The 15,467-nt window shown below is 46.8% G+C and overlaps 1 protein-coding gene across 4 annotated transcripts in view; it reads left to right on the plus strand.

Annotated features, from left to right (window-relative positions):
• snama (something that sticks like glue) overlaps positions 1-15,467 on the plus strand; it is a 154,488-nt gene that overhangs the window by 15,781 nt on the left and 123,240 nt on the right. The window contains exons 2-4 of one of the 4 annotated variants that reach the window (XM_037431400.2): positions 501-740; positions 1,979-2,066; positions 4,228-4,270. In XM_037431400.2, the coding sequence (XP_037287297.2) occupies positions 575-740; positions 1,979-2,066; positions 4,228-4,270 (297 nt within the window). In that variant the 5' untranslated portion in view covers positions 501-574. The remainder of the gene's footprint in view (positions 1-500; positions 741-1,978; positions 2,067-4,227; positions 4,271-15,467) is intronic. The other 3 variants (XM_037431404.2, XM_037431401.2, XM_037431403.2) reach the window with 3 other exon arrangements.

Genomic DNA, 15,467 nt, shown 5'->3' on the forward strand with positions numbered 1-15,467 from the left:
GGCACGTTCATTCTCGGCTTGCAGTTCACCGTCGTCGAGTAACCGTCATCGTGTTAATACTGTACGCAAGCAGGACGCCGCTACCACTTCATCTTACGAAGTTTTTGACATGTGGCCGGTCGACTACGCCACGCCGCCTCCGCCTTTCACCATCACTGTTGATGTATGGAAGTGGACACGGGGGCAAGTGTCTGTCATGGCCAAGTCGCGTCTTCTTTAGCTTTTGCCTTCGGTTTTGGTAAGAGCGGTTAAGCCGGATTCTTTTGAGAGATGTCAAACCGGGTTCTCTATACAGTCTTACTGTCATTCTCAATTAGGCCGTAGCAAGCATGTTGTATCACCATGTCAACTTCTTTTTCTTGTGCACCAAAAAAGTTAAACGGTTTTGTACCTCTTTCGGTAGTGTCTCAGGTAAACAGAAGGCTTCTTTAAAAGTGATTTCAATTTTAGAACTAGAAGGTTTATGTATTTGTATTCATGGTGTGTGTTCTTGTGCTAAGGCGAGCGCCCTGTTCTGCTATTGAGGAGGACGCCGTGCTGAGCCGGACTGCCCGAACGCATCTGCACTGCAGCCATGTCGGTGCACTACAAGTTCAAGAGCAGCCTCGACTTCGACACGGTCACCTTCGACGGCCTGCACATCTCCGTGGGCGAGCTGAAGAAGAACATCCTTCAGCAGAAGAAGATCGGCAAAGGGGCGGACTTCGACCTGCAGATAACCAATGCGCAGACCAAAGAAGGTGAGCACAGGCCGGGCGCCATTGGTGACATCAGACACTGCAGTGGGTGCAAGGCACACATGATTGTGTTCTGCTACTTTCCTTACATCCCACCTTTCTTATCCTTCCTGGGCACATTGGTCACTGCCAGTTTCTAGGAGACACATGGGGCGAGGGCTGACATTGTTGGCACACCCCTTTCTGGTGACATTAATGGCACTTGCTCCGGTTCACATGCATTGTTTCTTTATGTCTGCAAGGAAGGTTGTGTCTACCGATTCCAGCATGCAATGTGTTGCTTTGGTGGAAAATCTCAGGAGCAAAAGTGTTGGTCGGCATATTTAAAAGTTCATCTTTCATTATATCGCTAGAGTGCCTGTGTCACTGTTTTACGTGTGACGGGGGGGAGCAGTGTTTGCAAGAAACTGTTCCTGGCCTTGTCCTTCTCTGTGCTCATCGGAAACAAAGCCCAGTCTGGCTTTTTTTTTTTTCTCTATCAAAGCTAGTCTGCATAACTAACCATTGCACACTTGAAACAAGTTTTCCAGCTGTGATATGCTGGTGACTAGCTACTCATTGCAATGAGAAGAGCAAGACGCCCTGTTTTATTACTTGCCTTTCCGTAAAATTTAGAGCAAGCGGCCCGCCTCGTTTCTTGAAGAGATTTGCAATATACGGCAATAACAACATGCGCTCCTCACCCTCCCTACCTGCAATTTTAACTGTTCGATTGATTATGGATGGAAACAGGGAATGCACACGCACTCAATAAAGCAGTTGATTAGAACCACGGGTGTGATTTGTTATTTTTAGCGGCTCTTTCTATGCGATGTTGAATTTTGCTCCAAGACCAAGCGAGGGCCTTCTCTGAATTTTGTTGGATCATCTTTCGATCTTGTATTTACATATACACCATAGAAAAGGGCACTTGCTCAGGATTTTATGGCATATCGAGCCTCGATATAACAACCCCAGGTATAACGAAATATCGCTTGTAACAAAGTAAATGAAAAACAGCATTGCAATGAATATAGTGTTAGGAACGTAATTTTATACCGAATCTTCGGTTATAACGAACTTACTTTCGTACAAGAGGCAACTTTGTTGTGAAGTTTGAGTGTGTATCTCGTTTGGCTGTCCGGAAAATAACCTGCTGATATTGCTGATAGTGCTGATATTGCAGCGTTGCTTGAAATGTAATTTGAATGTTATGCCTTGGATTCGGTAGTTTTTGAGCGATTTTCTCTTTTCTTTTGTAGTGTACACGTCCGATGACTACCTCGTCCCCAAGAACACATCGGTGATTGTTGCCCGTGTTCCCGTGACCACCACGGGCAGAAAGAACTGGTGAGATTGGCCAATTTGAGAAAAAAAAAAAAAAGCTGGGTTGTCGGAAGGGACCGTGAAACTCTCATTGCAGAAAAGAGGTTGTTAGCCGCAATGCTAAGGGGAGACGCGGGTCGAAAAGTCCCGTTTTTTTTAATCGCTTTTTGGTGTACTTTGTATTGTCATCTTTGTTATATGAACCTTTCTTTCTGTAAATATCCAGCCACAGTTTGCACGAGAAGTCGCCGACAAGTGCGCCTAAGTGAGCGGCGGTGACACCAGAATTCAACAAGTCGTACACTTAGAATTGGCGCATACTAACGAAATTCTGCGTACATACTCTTGAAGGTATGTAGAGTGCTGATATCTACTTGAAGTTGCGCTACCTCTCAGTAGTAATTACAATAACACAAGGTTGTTTCAGGGAACTGAGAGAAACAATGGTTGAAATGTCATAATTTTTTTAGCACTTTTCAGTAACTGTACACATATCTTTGCTAGATATCGGCACTCTATGATCTACAGAAAGCTAAATAAACCATAGCACGATACTTTTTGTGAAAGTTTAGTACATGAAAATGTGCCCGTACAGACAGCTATAATTTGTAATTTAGTATAATATAACTCAATGACTATATCAGCTACACGAAAACTAATTGTAGATTTGAAATGTACATGAAAAACTCTCTAATTAGCTGAATTTCCAAGTCTCTAGCACAAATAATACAATAAGTTTTTTCGGGGGGTGTCTCCCCTTAAAGAGAACTACCAGACAGTGATGTCAAGGAAAGTGCAGGGGATATTACTACAAGTACAATCAAGCCTCGATATAACGAACCCGCATATTAAAAAAACATTGGTTATAACGAAAAAATTAGGAATAGTCTTCCAATGAATCCAGTTTTAAGAACAATCTTCATAATGAATTTTTGGATATAAGAAACTTATATTCATGTAAGATGCAACTTTATTATAATGAGGTTCAACTGTGATTGTAGTGTGAATGGGAAGAAACGAAAGCGGATGAAAAGATGACTTGTCGCAGGCAGGGAATGAACTTGTGTGACCCCAAACATTCCCTATACTTTTCTTGGCAACATTCTAGTTCTCGTTAAGGGGATATGAGGCAATGGAAATGGAAAATGTGGTCAAAATGTTAAATTTTTCAATCAATATTTTTCTGCAATTCTGAGACCTTGTTTTACATCACGGAGAAATGGTAGACTAAAAAAGTAATATAAGTTGAGAAAAAGAATAAGAACGAGAAAAGAATTGCTACGCAGCAATATTATTGGTGGGTTGTCATCAAAAGTGTTTTGAAAATTGGACTTTTTAATGCAAATATGCAGCTTTTCCTTGGCACAGTGCCACCACTATATTGGCCTCATCGTAAAGAGGACAGATTGAAGATACGATAGTCACAAAGCTGCATTTCTCTTATGAAAAATGAAGCCAGCTCCTTTTGAGTTCTGTTTTCGTAGCTTCTAGCTCTAATTTCTTAGACCTCATTTTTTGAGCAGTTGCTTTCGGTCATCCCTCAGCCACTTTGCAACGAATGAAGATATAGCCATTCCATTTTCTGCACTTAGATCCTGAGACATCGGTGAGTGCGATAAGGCTGTCCACGTTTGCGTTAGTCATAGAGGTTTTTATAAGTGGCTTTTTGTAAAAGTTGTAAGACCATATGTTCAGGAGTGGTTACTTCAATATTAAAAACTAAACAAATTGCATTACGGCATAGAATGGGCCCTCGCAAATATTCTTATGCAAAAATTTTTGTGAACCTCTGTCTAAACAATTAATTTTTGGATGACAATGACAGTCTGTCAGGTGTTGTAACACGAAAACTACATTAGATAGCGCAAAGCAGATTTCAGTTGTGATACCAGCACAAAAAATCACATTTGCATGTTTATCTCCACAAATAACAAAAACTTGTGGAAATATCGGAACGGCTAGGTGCTTAACAACACTGTTATTAAGAACCAGTTACATCAGTCTGAACTAATGGGGCCCTTTCAGTGTACTGTTCGCTTATGTTGATCTGATTGTTTGTTACTTTTGTTCTTTTTCCTCCCTACCTCATTTTTGGTCAACCGGCGCATGCTGCTCTGACGCTGCCCTCCTGGTGGTTCCCTTTTTCTGTGGTCACCGTCCTGCTCTATGACACCACCCGATGCAGCAGCAGGGAGCGCAACCGTGACGGCGAGCATTCGGTCCCGGACGTATGTAACCCACTCTGGGGGGGAAAAGTGCACATGCAAAAACCCCTACTCCTCCTTCTCCTCTACTACTACTACTCTGCGTCAGATTTGCGCCTTGTGTGCTGCTCCCGTTGTGTGTCTTGCGTTGATGATGATGATGTCTAGCCCCCTCTCCCGCCGCGGCGGCCACTTTGCACGAAGAGGGAAGAGTGCGCCCGCAGACCTGTCGACGGCGGCACCCTCCCTTGGTTGCTGGTCAAGGAGCGCGCTTTACGTACGGCCTGCCTTGGCTTGGGAGGCCCGCCTTGCATGCTTTTAAAAAGCCGTTGCTTGTGCAGCAGTCGTCTTTCCTTTTATTGTGCAGGTGTTTTATATGTAGATTATCGGTCTTGCGATATGGATTGGATTGGGGGGGGGGGGGGGGGGGCGGACTTCTTGCGAGTTGTTTGTTTCGATGCTTATATGGAACACTTGGCCGAGGAGCTTGTGTGTTTCGTCCTTTTTCATTTTTATTTTCTGTGTTAGTAGTTGCACACAGTTGAATCATTCTTCAATGTACGATACTGTGCCGAGAATTTTCAAGCCATTTCTATCGGTGAGTTTGACTGATTAGCGATGGCAGGCCCCCAAAGCTCACACGTGCTGAGAAAATATGCTTACACTGTGTGGCTGGTATTTACGATCATATCTGCGACAGTGTTAATGAAGAGGTAAACTACTTTTTAGAGGCCTCAAAGCTTTGTTTTACTTGCCCTGTCTGGCCTTAATAGGATATATTTAACATGATTTGATAATTGACAGGGCAGGTTTCGCATGCATTCTTCACCTTACATAGAATGCTAGCATAGTAGCTTTGCAAATGCTTATAGAGCAACCGTGTGCTATTGTCTTGTAGGCTCAACGCCACGACTTTGTGACCTATAGCTGTTTGGTAAACCCTGCCTATATTCTGGGCTGTGCTTGCAAGCAATAGTCAGCCTTTTATAGTGTTAACAATGCCACCATGTCTCTGGAAATTGGAGAAGGGGGAAAAAACTCCATTTTAGGAATTTTGTAAGACAGTCTCATTTGACTTAACAAGGCTGAGGTGGATTTGGACGACTATTACGCGACGGTTTGTTTCTTTCTTGTGTGCGCATAATGACATACATTGCCTTTGTTGTTCGAAACTGCCTCGTCTTGTTACGAACCTGCGGGGAGCTATCTGGCACTTTGTAGGATTCATCTCTTGAACCAAAGGTTCGCCAGGAGTGTTCATTTTGCTGTTCACCTTTTTTTCCCCCCTAGATTGCCTGATGGTGAGGCACGATGCATATTTTTTATGCCGTATTCAAACTGGTATGCCAGCACACATGCCACTACCTCGGTGCGTTCTTGCCCTTGAATGTGTTGAATATAGGGGTAACCATTGAGATGGTAGAGTAGCAGTTCATTTGCTATATGTAGCCCTACTTATTCCTAGCTGCAAGATAGGTAGGTCAGATTGCATGCTATTGCTTCCGATGCATCATCAGCTGAAGGATCCAAGTTTGCTTGTCAACTGTAGCCACTGACATACGGCTACATGCATAGGTCATTCAGTGTCTGCATTCGGAAATGAAGCAGCCTCCACTGGTCTACCTTGGGTAACATGTCGTGCAGCCAAGCGCGAGTATGCAGGCCCTGTTTCTAGTGGCCTCCATATTGAGGCCCAAATTTAAAGGACACTAGTGTGCTTCGATTATTTAGTGTGTGTTGAAGAAACCCCAGGTGGTCGAAATTTCTCGGGAGAGCCATACTGTGATGTGCTGCATAGTTATGTTGCAGTTTTGGCACAAGAAACCCTGCAGGTTATTGTGCAGAACAGTAGACCTCCTTGCGAGTGCTTACGGTGTAGGTAGGAGACTGGAAAACTGATCTCGTGTTGCACACACGCTGTTTAAATTAGTTTATACTTTCTTAGAATGAAACTGTATAGCCTGTGTAATACACAATCAACCTTGCATCTTGCTCTACCTCTATCTACTAAGATTTCGGTAATGGAATTGCTCTCAACTGCAAGTGTGCCCTGCTCCAGCTTCTTTTTCCTTTCGGTTTGTACGTTACCACATGTATTGTGAGGGGCTTGCATTGGGCTGCTGCTTCACCCTTTCTGTGCTGGAAAGAAACGAAAATATTTGTACATTCCTTTCAATGTGTATACTTCAGTTTCAGGCCCAGCTTTTTTTATAGAGCATTATCGGGATGGTGATTAGGATGTGAACTCCAGTGAGGTTGTAAACCAATTACACGCAAACAGGCTTTTCTCTTGGCGAAAAATGACAGGCCCTTTAAGGCACTGCAATTCGAGTTGCTGGCAGCGGTCTTTTGAGAAGGGGGCGTGTTTCAAAGCCATCCTTACGTAATTTTACCAAGTTTGTCAACTTGTAAGTATGCTTGTCTTGTTCCTTCTGTAAACAGTTATTTTCAATAGGTTTGCCTTTTCTTTTATATAATCAGGAACAGAATTTTTCCTAGTGCAATGCAGAAATAACAGCCCCACTAAAATATACGTACCTGTATATCAACAGGTTGCACAAGACTTGACAATGGAAGCACTTTTACATGATTGGAGCTTATAAGATCACAGTCAAACCCATACCAGCCAAGTCTCTTGAATTGTCCGGGAGACTCCCGGTTTTCGACCATTTCTTCAGTTGGTACGGCTGTCATGAAAATCTCCTGGAAATCGAAATTTCTGCGCGTGATGTGGCCGCATTGACAAAAATACAGGTCAATCAGCTCCAGACTTCTTGTGAACCCACTATTTCACCTAAGGCATATGGGTGCCGTCATATTTGGATGTTAATTCGGAGGGCTTTTTTTGTTTGTTTTTGTATATTGTGACAGGAATTAATAAGGCCATGAAACATGGTATGCGCCAACCCAGTGGTTTTTCTGTGTGTGTGTACTGTAACACTGTTTTGTTATTAAAGATGCAAGACACAAAGTTTAACAGCCCAGCATGGCGGCCTGAAACACCCCCGTAAAATATTCCCAGTGATGCGAAATCACGGCAGATACGAAGTCGTGAAATTCCCCAGTCAAATTCTACTGTGTTCATTGGACCAAAATTTGAATGTTCCGAACAAGTTTTCTAATTGCGGAAGTGGTATGAACTTTAGTACCGAAACCGTCACTTTAGTACCGAAACCGTCGAACGAAGGTCGAGAGCAGAGTGCCCGAAGCTTCGGAAGTATGCATGCGACCATCATACGTACTAATCTACAGTGCGTTCCTAACTGTCTCTACCTTGAAGAGACGGATGTGTCCTCGCAGCTAGACTGTCTGCGCCTTTGTAAACGGAAGGGCGAGTGTGCTCTCCACACTATATACAGTCGAGCCCACTTATAACGAACCTGAGCCTGACGCGGCATCCGTTTGCTGTATCGTGAAGTTTGTAGTAAATGAAACACAGCTAAAAATGTTGCGAGTGAAAACGCAAACTTTTTTTGCTGAAAAAGTGCGTGATGCATGTGTTTCGAAGAGCAGAAGCGATAAGGGCAGTCTCGAGTTCATTTAAAACGGCAGGGTGCTGGTTCGGCGAGGCCTGTGGCATAAGCTGCATGAGGCACTGGCTCCAAAGCATCGTTCTCGCAATCCGATTCCTCCAAATCGCTCTTGCCACATACTTCATTCACAATGTCCTAATCCGTGCACGGTTCCGCAGTATCGCGTCTTCATCGGTTGTAATTAAATCATCGCAACAGATGCCCCACCCGCTCTCCCAGGTCAAAGTCGACGGCGTGCTGCCACAAATCGCTGCCGGAGTGATCCTGTTCGGAAGCTTCAGGCTCAGCATCGGGCCCGACGTCGACGAAATCAACCTCGCGAAAACAGTTTCGCGTGCATGTAGCCGTCACCGCCGCCCACGAAATGTTCACCATCGCCACAGCTGAATACCGGGACCCCCAAAGCAGGAAGTTGGCTGCCAGGTGGTCAACAGCTATGACCAAGCACTCCGCAACGCGGCACCTAACGTGCGGATTATGCTCAAGTCAAGCAGTCACACTTCCGACGTTTTGTTGAGCGGCAGGATAAAGCGTGCAAGTCCTCCCGTCTGTCATCCTGACCACACACGCACACCAAGAAGGAGCAAGGTGCGCACACGCGACACACATGTCAGAATGCAGGGAACAGCACTGGGCCCGTTTCTAGTCGGAAAATGAAACTAATTCGAGCCAGCGTGGCTGGCGTTGCGGAGCGGGGGAGACGAGCGAAGGGGTTGTGATCAAGAGAGGAGAGCAGATTTGAGGGAGAAGGGCAAGGAGTTGCGATAGAGTGAAGAGAGGGGAGGTTGCAGGTTGGTTAGCTTGCTTGCAATGTCTGTGAAATGCACAACTCGCATGTAAAAAAACTTGAGAAAGAGTTTTTGAACTTGAAACCCGTGCCGGTGGGTTTGCCTGGCCTCACCAACTTCGATATTTCGCGATTTGTTCCGTGCAAATTAACAGCCGTTTTCTCGTGCGGAGGGCATGCTTAGGCTGTGTGAAGTGAGCGAGAGCAAGTCCTAAACACGAAACGAATAGCAAATTATCGGAGTCGATGCGGTAGCGTACGCGTGTGCACTAGACGCAGACGATTGGATACAGTCGATGGCCAACGATGTTGGCAAATGGTCTGGTCACTCCAGGCCGGTGACGCCAACGACAATACTAGTGATCAAAAACAGGGTAAATGGCCGACTGGTCTTCAGAAAGATCGGAGGTAGTGTGAAAACACTGGCCTCGTCAGGCGATGCGGGGTGCTCAGAGTAGCGGGGGGGGGGGGGGGGGGGACAAAGGCTGGAGGGGGGCCTAATAAAAAGCGATTGGGGAGAGCGGCAACAAGAGGCGCACGGAGGCATGGTCGACGTTTAACAATAGGAATGTATGGGCACGTCGCCGATGCCTGATCTATGGTTGAAAGGGGTTTCCCGGGATGTCTGCAGAGCACCGACTCCGTTTGCTGTAATCGATCAGTGGCGCTCGGAGACGTTCGTTGTAAGTGTATTTTTGTGCCATTGAACCAATGTATATTTTCACAGTCACGCGGATATTGTTAGCTTTAAGCGAAAGTTCGTTTTAAGTGGGGCCGTTATATACCGTATTTACACGATTGTAAGACGACCCCCCCAAAATCGCATCTCAAAAACTCGCGTAGGCCGCAAGCTTCACCTCTAGTTCCGAAAAGCGGCCAGACTTCAGCCCGCGAAAGCCACGGCGCTTGGAGTCGCACGAGAAAATTTCCTCGCGCTGAAGCCGCCACTTCCGCACCACACATTCACCGATTCCGAACTTTCGTCCTCATGTCACGGCACTCATGTTAGACAGAAGTGACTCGAGAGAGCCGGTCGTGGGCACAAGCGACAGGAGCACGCGGCGACGCACCCGCTTAGAAAATTGTATCACAAAGAGGAGCTCTTCCGTCAACTACCAATACCCCCCTACGGCGGCTCTTCCATCGATTACCGGTGCTCCCTCAAGAGCCGTGCGCTCGTCATAAAGGCACTCGTAATGCGCGCAGTAGATGCTAAAAAAAGAAAAGCTTTTGTATAAGCACGCGGAAAACTATGCACTTTGGGTTGAGCGGGAAACTATTCGAGATGACAATACATGGGTTTCGATTCTAAGACGACCCCCCAACATTGGATTGTCAAATTTGAAAAAAAGGGTCGTCTTACAATCGTGTAAATACGGTATGTGGGCTCAACTGTACATGACAAGAACCGTATATATGTATATGAAAATAAAAGCAGTGCCAATAGGTAGTACGGTTCGTTACATGCGGTGCATCTTACGCTTGGTTTTCTGGTCTCTAGGAATACTTGTAGGAGATAAATTGTTCATATCTGCTCAAGTGCAAAGACACTCATGACAAATCACTTGCCCACTTGGCATTGCTCATACTAAATGTAAAATGTTGTACAGTGGCCACGGCCCCTGAATCCAATTCATACATGACTGGCACCTGTCTGCTGCATGACTAGGGTACAATATGTACGCTAAAGATTGTTTTGCTGTCTACTCGCTAGTTGTCATGTTCAGGGTGGACGATATTAGCCCGAAAAATGTAACGGTCTGAAAATTTCTTGCAGTTCAAGCATCAGTCAGCGTGGTTTTTATAAATGCGAGAACTGTGGTCTACTTACCGATTAATTTTACCGCTACAGAACTGCTGGTCAATCTTAGCTCTTCACTGAGTGACTAGGCTTGTGAGTGAGTGAGTGAAACAACTTTATTGACGATCCCACATAAAGGGGGAAGGGGTAGGGGGATTAAAGCGAGACACTAGCGTGCTCGGACGTCCCAGAGCAGCAACCTACTCGCGTCAAACCCGTGGGGGCGCCACTTTCGGCCGCTGGTGTTCCAAGATGCTAAGCACGGGCTGGACCATGTCTCTTTGGTTGCCTAGCTCTCGGCTGATGATTTTGCTGCTTATGGCAGTTGGCATTACTTCTTGGTTACCCGGCGGTGGTGCACAGTCCCAGAGGAGGTGTCTCTGGGTGGCTCGCGCCTTCTTGCAGTGTTGGCATACATCAGTGGTGTAAACCTCCGGGCAAACGTGCTTTGCCCAGACGGGGGTCAATATGGCTTGTACTTGGTAGAGGCGTCTGCTCGTTCTGTACCACTGCAGAACGTCAGCGTAGGTTGTGATAAAATACTCTGTCTTCGGCATTGGGTCGTTGCGGCTCCGAGGAATGCGTTGACAGAGATCCGCGGCTAGTTGGCGTGTGTGCCTCCGTATCTGACTCCTCGTTGGTTCGGGCCCACGTCCAGCTCCCCGGCGTGCGCAGGGAACCACTTGACAGTAACGTTGCTTTCCGGTCTTGCTACAGTTGAACATACTCTTGCAGTGGTTCCATGGAGGTTGTTGGTAGCAAAGTTGACTATTGCTGACTTCGAGTCGCTGAGGACCGTGCGGAAATCCGGGATCGCTAGTGCCAGTGCGATTGCAAACTCCTCGGCTTGCGTGGGCGACTTGCACCGTATGCTTCCCGACGTTGTGAGTACTCCAGTGTCTGCTGCGATGACTGCTGTGCGTACGTGTTTGGCCGGTGGGGATAGTTCGCCACGTCCACTTAGTATGCGCACGGATCGTTGGCGTGACCTTTTGTGAGGGCCGTGGCTCTCGCCGTTCTTCTTTCTTGGTGTACTTGCGGACGCATGTGCTTCTGTAAGGGTGGGACCCTCAGTCTTTGGAGAACGTCCAGGGGTAGCTGCTTTGCTACCTCCGGAGTCGTCGCTGGCGCGTTGATTCCGATGCGTTGTATCGTTCTTCCCGTCCTGGTCTGGGACAGGCGGTGATATTGTGCCGTTCGGTGGGCTTCTGCGATTTCTTCCAGCGTGTTGTGAACGCCCAACGCGAGCATGCGTTCCGTGTTGGTGGGGGCGTATAAGCCCAGGGCCGTCTTGTACGCCTTTCTGATCATCGCGTCAATCTTGATCTTCTCCGCCGCTTTCCAATTGTGGAACGACGCTACGTAAGAGATGTGGCTGACTGCAAACGACTGGGTGAGTCGTAGTAGACTGTCTTTTCGCATGCCTTGGTACCGCGTGGCCACCTTCTTGAGTAGGCGGGTGGCTAGCGAGAGCTTTGCGTGGAGCTTCTGTACAGTCACGTTGTTGGGGTTCAAGTCCTGGAGGTGCAGCCCCAAAACTCTGAGCGTCTGCACGTGCAGTATCGGCGTTCTGTCTTGGGTTACCACGATGTTCTGCGTTGTCGGGCGTCGCGCACTTCGCGGTGAGATTACTAGCAGTTCCGACTTGGTTGGCTTATGACGCGAAAAGTTTCCCTTTCGTGTTAAAGCTCTACCTGTGTATGTCGCATCTATGAGGTCGCTCACCATTGAAGAGTCTGAACTCTTAGCTTGCTAATTTCAGCATATGCAGCGGGCATCCTGTAAAGCGGTGTTCACACGGAGGATAAAGGCGGGGTCTAGTGACGTCAACGGGCGAGAAGTCCCCCCCCTCCAAATGTCCCTGGAGCACAGGCCGTACGCCGCTCGTGGCGAGCGGCGTACGAACGGGGTTGGGGTAAAACGAAACCACGTGGATGTCCGCGTGTGTGCCCGCTGTCTGACGTTTTGTGCGTGTGTAGTTGCAAGGCTGCCTGTTGCTTGGCGATGTCCGAAGTACTTTTTGTGGGGTGTAGGTCCATTAAAGGACTTCGCGATCACTTTCATTTGTCCGCATGAACCAGCGGAGAGAACCCACATGCTGCTTCACACGTTCGCGACGTGAAAGTAGTAAACGGTGTGGACGTTCGCGCCAAGTGCGGCTCGCAGCAAGGAAAACTGCTTTATAAAGTCATTCTTCACGTGAGTAAAACCTATCGTTACATTACAGCTGAAGTGACTGAACTGCCACCTTTATAATGTTGCTTTCAATAGTTTGACCATGTTTTATTCAACGCCTCTCTGGGGGCAATGCATGAATCATTTCACTGGTATACTGTACGCCACGGCCTATATTATTCCATTCTCCCTTGTCGCACTTTCATTTCAGCTAGATAAACACTTCGATGGGAAACGGGTACAACATGGTTTATTCACATGTATGTTATTCAACTGCGCTCTAGAATTCTGAGATAAATTTGCTATTTTCTTAGGCTGAACAACTCCAAACTAATTTCGATGAATAAATTAGCTAACTGGGTTGCCACTGACTTTTCGAGTCAGTATCTCCGAATGACAAGCGAAAGGTCGCCAAAAGTCAACTTTTTAAAAATAAATTCCGCCAAAAAATTTGCCACTCCAATAATTTCGCATACATAGATATAAAATCTTCCTATTATGTCGCGCAAAACGGTAATCCAGTGCAACAGCGTTTCTTCTAGCTTGGGATGTGCTGCCGTTCGAAGCCTCTTCGTGTGGTCAGCAAACATGTCCCTGACATACGCTTGCATGATCTGCTCTTAGTTTTTCACATAAGTGCTCAGGGTGTTTTTTTTCTCATTGAACTTTTCCATCACTTCTTTTTGAGATGCTCCCGCTTGCAGCACTTTCAATATTTTCACCTTCATAGCCAAACCCTTTGCTTTGTACTTCGCCCTCTTCGCTGCGTGAGGAGTTGGGGCGGTTGGGGCCGCAGGAGACAGAGGGGAAGCCATCCCAGCATCGCTCGTGCGGTGGCCATGCACGCGCGCACTAAGTAGACAACACAAACATATACACACAAAAAAATGCACGCTGACAAAAACGAAATAAAATGAACTTCCAAAAAACAGCAAACAGTAAGACTGCAGATGGCACTGATCACATTCAGATAATGTGGTTCTCCCAACCATCATGTACTACCCATAGACGAAGGTTTAAATCTCAGAGGCCGCAATCTGATCCCAAAGTTGTTTAGGTGCGCCATCGGTTTGGCCGGTAGAGTCCGCTGCTGCTTCCCAGTCATGACTCGACCGTGGTCGGGCGTTCGAATTAACCGAAACACGGCCAAATTTGTCTGAATTAATGAGAGTTTTCAGTCATAGAACAATGTACATTTTGGACGGGACCAGACACCGTGGCCAAATTAACCGAAATTCCAAATTAACATGGGTCAAATTCACGAGATTTTACAGTACCCCTCATTTTCTTTTGGCCCAAGTGTGCAGCCATGGTATCTGTTGGAGAGAACATTGTAGTCAAGCACCAAGCCAGTGTAGATCTCCATAACTGTGCCTACACAGATATGAGATGCATGACCACATGTCATTTTTGTCCCATCACACGCTGCTGTGACATTGTTTGTAAATGTGTGCTCCATTTGGTTGTAAACGGAGTGCACAGCTGTCACAGCATCGGCAAAAACACTTGCTGCAGCCATTCCACCAGTAGTACTGAACTTTTATTTCAAATGTTAGAAAAAATTTTTGTGGTGTAGGCCCTTATGCGACATGATCATTATAAACCAGAAGTCATTTAGACTAGTTGCACCTTTGCCAGGGATCTTGATAGCTTGCGTAGCATGCGTATTCACATCAAAAGCTTTGCCCCCCCCCCCCCCCCACGTCCATTTTTTGTGTCACAGGTCTTGTTAATCAAGGAGGCGATCGCCGGTCTAATTCCAAGGGCTGAAGTACCAGCCCCGTGAACAGCACCACGAAAGAATGGACAATTTAGAAGTGGTCCTATTTGGAGCGTCAGCAGAAGCCGGCTGTGGTCCAAAGAACGAGTTGAAGCCGAATGTTGATAAACAAAACAAAATTATATTCTCAAATATGACAGAACAAACGATACACAAATATGCACACTCGGCACTAGTTCAGTTCAATATTTCACTAATCTAACAATGGACTACACAGTACAATCAGATACACTCGAAACAGCGGACACAAACAACAATACCCGCTACAATGCAATCACCTGCATCAAACAAGCAAGACACTTATTCGGTCTTGGATCAAAACTGAATGTTTCTTTCCTAGGAAAGACTTACTCAAAGTCCAGTGCTGTTGTCAATCTGCTGCCCCAGAAGTTTCTCTCCCAGGAAACGTCTTCAAATGTCCGCACCAAACTTCTTCGCTGGAAACACGTCAGCTTCCCACGCGTTAAGATTGCAGGACGCGTATTCGCTCTCTGGTGGTAAACTCCCGCTATTCTTCTGCTGGTAGCACCAGCCTTCACCCTTCAGGTGGAAACCCTCTTCTTTATCTGCTTTGTCACAGACGACAAAAGCCTTCACCCAAACTAGGTGGAAAAACCCTGGGCACACTGGTGCAAACTGTCTTCTCCTCCCTACGCACACTGGCGCAAACTGTCTTCATTGCCTGATTTCCCTTCTCCGCTGCTTGCTTAAACACCTTTCGCGCTAGATTCCAGAAAATTCTAATCATTTCGTCGGCGCGATTCACAGACAAGGCTGGGGAAAGGGCAAGTCTTGGTGGGTTTTACTCGCTCCGCTACAACATGCGTTTGCCTTGTGCGCAGTCTGACCACATTTCTTTCTCCTTCAGAACTGTCACGTAGTCGAGGAAACTCTCGCCGGGGAGTTGACGACGACTAGTGAACTCGTGACGTTCAACTAGCGGATTAGTGGACACGGCGAAACGCCGGTCGAGCTGCTTGACGTGACTGTCATACTTTGTAACTGCTGGAGCTGAAGAATCTGGGTCAGACGCCGGCGTAGTTGGCGCCGCGTTGCTCGGAGTAGGCGCCGCATTGCTCGTCTCGTGTCGGGCTTCTTCCTGTTCGGCTGCCACGAAATACCTCCGCTGTCCTTCCCATCCCAGC

This window comes from Rhipicephalus microplus, chromosome 7 (genome assembly GCF_043290135.1).
Source record: "Rhipicephalus microplus isolate Deutch F79 chromosome 7, USDA_Rmic, whole genome shotgun sequence".
In the NCBI taxonomy this organism is placed as follows: Eukaryota; Metazoa; Arthropoda; class Arachnida; order Ixodida; family Ixodidae; genus Rhipicephalus; species Rhipicephalus microplus.